The 7,972-nt window shown below is 38.0% G+C and overlaps 1 protein-coding gene across 1 annotated transcript; it reads right to left on the bottom strand.

Annotated features, from left to right (window-relative positions):
- Positions 1-559: 559 nt before the first annotated feature.
- On the bottom strand, positions 560-4,378 carry LOC135250621 (interphotoreceptor matrix proteoglycan 2-like). Its single transcript, XM_064327131.1, has 4 exons — positions 4,108-4,378; positions 3,763-4,023; positions 1,234-1,400; positions 560-626 (listed from the first exon to the last, which is right to left on the bottom strand). The coding sequence occupies exons 1-4, from the start codon at positions 4,184-4,186 to the stop codon at positions 597-599; spliced, it is 537 nt and encodes a 178-aa protein (XP_064183201.1). The 5' UTR covers positions 4,187-4,378; the 3' UTR covers positions 560-596.
- Between the last annotated feature and the right edge of the window lie 3,594 nt (positions 4,379-7,972).

Raw genomic sequence — 7,972 nt, 5'->3', positions numbered from 1 at the left:
TTCACATGCGGGGGTGAACGAACCTCAGGACAAGTTCCAGGAGTGTCTATAATGAGGGCACAGAGACAATCAAGCTTGCCTTGTGGAAGCTATGCAACTGCTAGTTGAAGCCTCACTGACAGAAATGAAGTAGTAATACATAAGTAGTACATACTGTAGCGTCTTCATTCTTCATAATGACTAAATAAACAGGTAATGTCAATAACTGTAAATAGGCACATGGCATAGGCACATGATTTATGAGTGACACATAAATTTGCTGAATTGCCAACATTAACATTCACATCAACAACAACATTAGCATTCATGATTGTCTCTGTAGTGCTCGATCAATGTACATGTACAAATAAATATCACACAAATCTATTTGCAGACAAAATACAAACATGTTACACTCTTGATAAATTATGGTTTGCTATCTTTATCCAGGCTGCTTCACATGTTCTCTGTAATTCATTATTTAGTCCATGTCCAGCTTTATTCAGTTTGCATAATTGATTTTGATCTCGAAGTATGTAAATAACTTGTTTTCAGTTGAATTTAAGTTTCAATTTTCTTCTGTGTCTTCTATTAAAAAGACCTGGAAACGGACAGTCTTACCTATTTGACCCAGACAGTGGCATCCTCTAAAAACAGGGAAAGAGGTGATTTTGAATAACATCTGGCCAAGAATACTGGCACGCACACACACACACATGAATATTTACAAACAGCTACATTTGAATTGTGTTATAAAATCACAGAATAGGTGCATCTGTAGTATACTCCATGCAGACCGTGTCCTTTTATTAGGAGGCCATGCACCACAAGTTATAGTTTCCTTGCTCATTCCTGTGGTGATCTATCCCCTTATTAGCCTGTATGGGTCACCACTATGGATCAATCAAAACATAGAATTGATCTGCATTAAAAGAACTGTCAAACGCATTGCCCCATGATCATTTCATCATTTATGTCAATCTAAACTGCTAGAACCATACTGCAAATGGTCATGTCAAGCCATGTCATGGGCAATCATGACAAGAAAATTCTAATATACATGATACATGTTTTTGAGGATGCACAAGGGTTGACATTTAGCATCAATAGAGATTTGGGCAATGATATGCCACATTGAGACACTATAGTCTCTATATTCAACGGCTTCATTTGTGTTTGGTCCGCATTAATTCTTCCTTTCAACTGTTTTATACTTTCAGTTCAACTTTCCATCTGTACCATGCATCCACTTACCCTGTGCACCAGGGCCATGTGTTCTGAGGACTGGCTAAAATTGGTGCCTATATCGAGGGTGCTGGCTCTGCCCTCTCGGCACATGGTCATCCAGTCCTGGTACTCGTTACGCTCTGGCAGACGGTCCCAGAAGATCTTGAAGGCCTCCCACACTGTCTCCTGGCACACTTGAGCACAGTCACACACAGAGCACAGTCAAAGAAGGGCAGTGCTGCACCCTTAACACCCCATCCAATCACTTGAAACACTCTGGCACACTGTCTGCTTTCTTACTTTACCCTTCACAGACGGTTCCTGCACAAACCTTTTTACAACTATAGGACAGGAAACCTGCCATAAAACAGTTTTTAAACTGAGTCAGGCCCACACAGTACACTGGAACACAGTCAGTAGAGATGATGTCCCCCCCAGAGAGGCAGATTGTAGTCAGGATTTTCTTCATCACTCACAGCCTTTGTGTATTTCAGGATTGAATGCTAAAGCATGAAAATGTTTTCCATGTGTAACTGAAGCTTGCACTTTCAAGCCAAAAAGTTTTGATTCAAAAGTTGCACATTAAAAATAATAAGACAGTAGTAATAGCAGTAGTAGTAGTAGTAGTAGTAGGAGTAATACTGCTAGTTGTAGTACAAGTAGTTTTAGTAGTAGTACTAGTAGTAGTAGTTATAATAGTAATAATAGTAGCAGTAGTAGTAGCAGCAGAAGAAGTAGTAGCACCACTAGGACCCGAAGTAATAGAAGTAAAAGTGGTACTGCTATATTGTTGATTACTTTCCACAAATTAGAAATAGGGATCCAGAAATAAGATGCTGGGTTCTTGGTTGACTTACAGTATATATACAAATTTGTTGGGTAATAATACAAAAATGTAACCTTTTCTGCTTTAAATATAGACGCATTGCTGTCAGCACTAAATTTCCATGCCCTAAGAATCTAATAATGCTGATAATTCAACAAGGACATAACAGCAGCCCATTTCATTGAATAAGAAAGTGGAGATCTGTGATTAGCAATTAACAGGCTTCTCTGGCTCCTATTTCTTATGTAAAATATGTGTCCTTGTTTCCTCATTAAATCATTGTTTTGGACAATAATTAAGTATTTTAATGGCTTGTAATAAGTTTCAAAAAGTATTTTTGGCAATACCATAAAAAAGGACACAATAGAAAATATCTCTGTGAATTGAAAAGCATCCCAGGTCCAACAGTGAAAGAATATCAGGTGTCAGGAAGCACTATTTCATCTAGCCTGACAGCTCTGCACATCTGACCAGTGTGGAGGAGATGCCAGTTCCAGGCCAGTGAGTGGAGTTCACATTGATGACAGCGCTCTACTATTTGAGTCCAAGCACTTTCTAGGCAGAAGCACATGTGCTTCTGAAATACCTGCTCCTTCTGCCTGACAGGAGATGCTTCATTCCTGCCTCACCTCTGCTTGCGGGACCTAACTCTGAGCTGCCAGCATTCTGTTAAGTCCATTAATGCGCCTTTTTTTTTTTTTTTTTTAAATGGCCGATTCTCTTCTCCCTACCCCACCCATTTAGAGAAAAAAGGCCCCACTGGCATTGGAGACTGACTGTGACATAGCAGCTTCTTAATTCAGTTGTCTTTTGCGAAAGCACACATCCCCAGAGGGTTAAAGGGCTTTGTGTCTTTGTGATTGATATTTGTAAGTTGTTGTCACATTTCTCCAGCAGGTTTAATACACATTTATGTGAAATATACAGGGCTAAACAACCATGGCTCAGGAATATTTCTCCAATGACCACGAAGATGGAAATGAAAAAGCAACAGTTGAAAAAACACATTATTTAAAATAATTTTTAAAACATTTTGATTATAGCCTGGAGAGCCTCAGTGTCTACAGGATTTTATGGTTTCCTTTAAATCCGTAGCCAATATAGACCTTGGAAATAGGTTGTATGGACTCCTAAGCCAATCAGTAACGTAAATTAAACACACAAGTGCTGGAACACCCTCAAAACCAGTAAATACTGCAGAATTCCTGGGCTGGAGTCTGACATCCCTGATTGTATTGAGTTGTTGGCAGCTGCAGCAGCTTCAGTAGTATGAATAGTCCAAAAAGGTAGAGAGCATGGTTCAAGTAAGCCTATTTGTCCTTTCTCACATGGGGGTACTGTACATAATATCTACACTGTGATCTCAGTGATTTCGTTTCCAAAAATGGCAGCAAAACATTTGAAAAAGATAGCCATCTCATAACGAACAGTAAAACATACTTACCAGTCACTAATCACACACACTGACTAAAATGTCTAACAATATATAATATTTCAAGTGCTAGCTGCTTAAATGTGGGCTCAGAAACCAAGAAGTTTAAGAATTCACAAACTGAGCCTGGCCTCACACATTTTCTCAAAAAGTTGAAAAGCTGTTCATGGACATTTCTGTAATTTTGATAAATAAACATTCTTTGGTCCATGAGGGTAAGGAGCACTTTGTCAACAAACAAACTCAATATATGGATATCAGTAGGAAAATATCAGCATGCGCTTGAACAATCACTCACCTCGCAGGTGAAAGTAATCCAGGTGATTTGCAATAGCTTGCTCCACAGTTTCTTGCGCACAAAGTTTAACTCCACTGGGAAACAACACATTGCGTTTTCTCCGGGAAATCCCGCCTTTCTCTTCATTCTGTGACTGGTAGTGTGCCATCTGAATGCCTTTTTGCAAAACTGACTGACTCAACAAAAACCTAACTGTCTCTTGAGTATCATCCAGTCCAATTTGGGAAGATAAACCATCTGGTAATATCCCAGGTGTTGCAACTGAAAAAAATAAAATGTACTCTTGCATATCAATACACAAATAGATATGACCAAAGACACATAGGCCTATGTATAGTTACGTACCTGTTCTTATGTCAGAATTTACCATCATGAAAACGAAGGTAAAAATGAACAAACAATGTTTCCACGTGATGTCCAGCATTTTAAATCCCAGTTTCTAGAGCAGATGACTTGAAAATGAATTCCTGGAAGCGTTCAGTTCTTTATTATCTCTCCCTACAGGTGTTTGCATTGCTTTGCATTTAGCAAACACTTAAAAAAAATATTTCTTATGCATCTTAGGTAGGATGCAATGTTGCTAAAGAGAGCATAGTTGACATGGTGCACTAGCTTCTGATGAAGATAGACAGATGGCATTTCGCCAGATTTTTTCCCCCTTACTCTCTAATCCTATTTGCTAAGCCTTTTAGGCAGCTAGATAAGAGGGTGCACAGGTGCTGAAATTAACATATGGAAATCTTTCAATCTATATGAATATGGAACAACTTTACTAATAATGATATCTATCATGCACAAGAACTATTGCCTGACTTTATGAGTAAATATTAAATATTAATACAAATCATTCACAGGCCCCTTCCACAATACTCTCCGAGATGAAAAGAAGATGAACATTGCAAGTTATGGCATGAGTCTTAAGACTAAAGGCTTAATACACTTTATTTATGAGATTTTTAAAACATTTATGTTAACTTAATTTACTATTTTTATTGTTGTTTTAGCCACTGAACATTTTACTGCTTTAGCCTGTTGTTCACCCAGTTAGTAACTTCTCTGTCTGTTTGTCTATCTTGCATCCCCTCTGATTACAGTAATGTTCAGGGATAAAGTCAACCCACTGAACCCACTTATCTATGTAATAAAACAAGAAAAAACATTTAAAACGATAAATGGCACACATACTGGTTACATGTTGATCTGATTATGATAACTGATGCAATTACAATAAAGTGGAAGAGAATTTTGTAAAGAGAATTAATGCATCTAATGATATCCATGTACCCAATGACTTTTTCGGCAGGTCAATGTAGTGAGATTTGGCTACTGCCTCCATCAGTTTCTAGGTGCCCTGTATGCCTGCCAAACAAATATACAATCAAAACCCTGTTCATGAATAACCCGATTTCCTGGAATCACCACAGATATTTTACAAATAATTCCACAAGGAGAAGAGAGACATGTGCCAGGGAGATGAAATATAGCAACTGGAGACCGTGGAACAGCCAAAGCAATTTAAACAGACCGTAAGCAAAAGAGGGAAAGCACTTAAAAGCCTACAAAGTCACAAATGCGCATTTCCAGGAATCTGCATTTAGACACCACTTGGCCAGCATAATCCTTACCACTAATCAACTATTTCAGAGATGACTTATGAATGGTGTGATAAGCAAAAGGCTGAATGCCTCAATCTGGTCTGAGCCTCTGATTGAATAACACGACTGAGCTTTGCCCATATTGTCCCAGAACAGCAGTACCCTGCACAGTCAGTTGTTCATCTCCAAGGGAGCCATTTACCGCAGAACCTGGGTTAATGTAAAAGCCTCTTACAATGGTCATTAATACCAATGTATCCAAATATTAGTAATATTGAGATTTCCACCCACCCTAGGAGCTTCAGTGAATGAGAAGAGAAGAGACCCAGCCAAACACAGGATTCAATCGGTAATCCATGGTTTACTAAGGCGTGTGCACATAAAGAGAAGCAGTGCTATCTTTCTGGAGGTATAAACCACAAGTCTGATTTGCGGAATTCTGAGATCCCCTTTTTCCTGAGTTCCCCTGCTTCTCCCATGCATCTCTCTGTCTTATCTGAACTATTGATGGCTTCAGGCCTCCACAAAGCCCAGGAAGAGTTACAGCATCACCAAACCCCCCTTGTGAACACAGATGACCCCTAGATCAGGATGAATTTTCATAAACAGTACATATACACGTTTTGTAAACAAAAGAAAGTAACCTAATGACAAAAATAGATGTACAGTATATGCATTTATGAAGGAAATTATGAAGTTAAAATAACTTTTTTGACCTATAAATTAGCATTAAGGATCTGTGGATTGAGTCCATGGCTGTTTCAGAATGAGTGAACATAGTTTGGTAATTAATGACTTATACATGCTCCATATGATGGGTATCAAATACTAATACTTGAAGCAACTTATGGCTTTCATAAGTAACATTTTCCCACCATTTTTTAGGAACTGAACAATTTCCTTTCAAGAGGTGTGGAAATTATTTCCAGTTTTCTTAAATCGGCTCAATTGGAGCAATTGTGACTTTTTTGATAAATGGATGGAGAAACATAACAAAATGCAGATGCTTCCATACAGGTATACGTCATAATACAATTAAGCAATTAACATCCTATAATGTTCTGTGTATATATATCCCCACAACCCAGGATAAGCGGGTATAGATAATGGATGGATGGATACATATATATATATATATATATATATATATATATATATATCAAAAACAAAAACACCAGTGACACCATTTGTCCCAAATATTATGATGCCCTGAAATGGGGGGGTGGGACTATTTATAAAAAGTACTGGAATTTCTACAGTACTTTTTATACCCTTAAATAAAAGCTAAGAATATGCACTTTAACCACATGTGAATTGTTCGATTACAAATCTAATATTGTGCTCACTGTGTATATAAATTTGAACCATTACATTTCCCTGTCAGGCCCATCATTTGCACCATTCCTGTTTCAGGACCCCCCCTACCAGCATGCAGGGTCTGGGAAAACAACACTATGCCCACATTCTTGAGTTCTTGGTGGGGATGGAAAGGATGGAAGGAGAGGAGAAGAGGAGTCAGATGTTATCTTGCTCAAAAGCAGCAAATCAGTTGAATTGCACAGTCCAGTTTCCTGGTCTGATTAGCTGAGCTATTTTAATATGCTGTAAAGAAACTGGAGCAAGACATGGAAAATAGACTTAGCTCCTCAAGTCAACACAGGTTACGGACATCTCTCCCAGAACCATCAAATCCTATGAGAAGACATTCAATCTAAATGTCATTTGTTTACATCACTCACAATATTCCAGGCAAACAAGGCACACAGAATAACAGAAAATTCCAGCAATCCATTTTAACTCATGAATATGAAATGAATTCTGAACACAGAATTCAAGTAGAGGATATATTATACTTCAGATTGAGAGCATCATTTTGTAAACTTTCATTTGCTAATAAATTGCACATACACAGGAACCATAACAAGTTGAACCTAGGAAGTAGTCATACAGGGAACAGCAAGTAACTTATATGTAACATTAACAAAGCATAATTGAAAAAGAGAAGACTATCATTTTTAGTTACGCCCAAGTAGCATTATCACGAACATTCTAAAGGTAGTCAACTACAGGGACGACAAAAGTTCTATGCAGGTAACTACAAGCAAACAGACCTGGCATTTTGACGTAAGTATCCAATGTTTAGTAAAAGTCTAGTCTGACTGTCAGAGCTCAGAATGTCTATTATGCACAAGGTATTTGCATGCATACATCATATAATTTATGACATGCAAACAAAGCAAGTAAACAGGAAGCAGATTCAGTCATGGCTTTATGAAAAATGGATGAATCCCCAATAGAGGTACAGAAATCATGAGAGAATACAAACAAATCTCAACTGTACAGTGTAATGTATTAAGGTCACAGACTTGTTACTAAGAGGTTGCTTGTTCAAATCCCAGGTTGTGTGCTGTCATTGGGCCCGTGACCAGGCTAGTTAATCTGAATTGCTTTGGTAATATACACTTCAATATAACTGAATAGTGTGTAGGTCACTCTGGAAAAGGGTGTCCATTACATTAACATTAAATCTCTCCTGACACAGAAGTTCTACAAGACCACCACAAACAAGAGCAGTATTGCTGTTCCAGAATTATTTATAAATAAATGTTCATTGC

This window comes from Anguilla rostrata, chromosome 3 (genome assembly GCF_018555375.3).
Source record: "Anguilla rostrata isolate EN2019 chromosome 3, ASM1855537v3, whole genome shotgun sequence".
Classification (NCBI taxonomy): Eukaryota; Metazoa; Chordata; class Actinopteri; order Anguilliformes; family Anguillidae; genus Anguilla; species Anguilla rostrata.
Note: the sequence above shows the minus strand (reverse complement) of the source record. Positions and strands in the feature narration are given on the sequence as shown.

Bases quoted from the DNA above. Each gene is read 5' to 3' on its own strand.
- LOC135250621 (XM_064327131.1), bottom strand. From the start codon at position 4,186: ATGCTGGACATCACGTGGAAACATTGTTTGTTCATTTTTACCTTCGTT. The intron at 4,024-4,107 runs GTACGTAACTAT...TATTTTTTTCAG, and splicing joins AAATTCTGACATAAGAACAG to TTGCAACACCTGGGATATTA. The intron at 627-1,233 runs GTAAGTGGATGC...CCCTGTTTTTAG, and splicing joins ACATGGCCCTGGTGCACAGG to AGGATGCCACTGTCTGGGTC.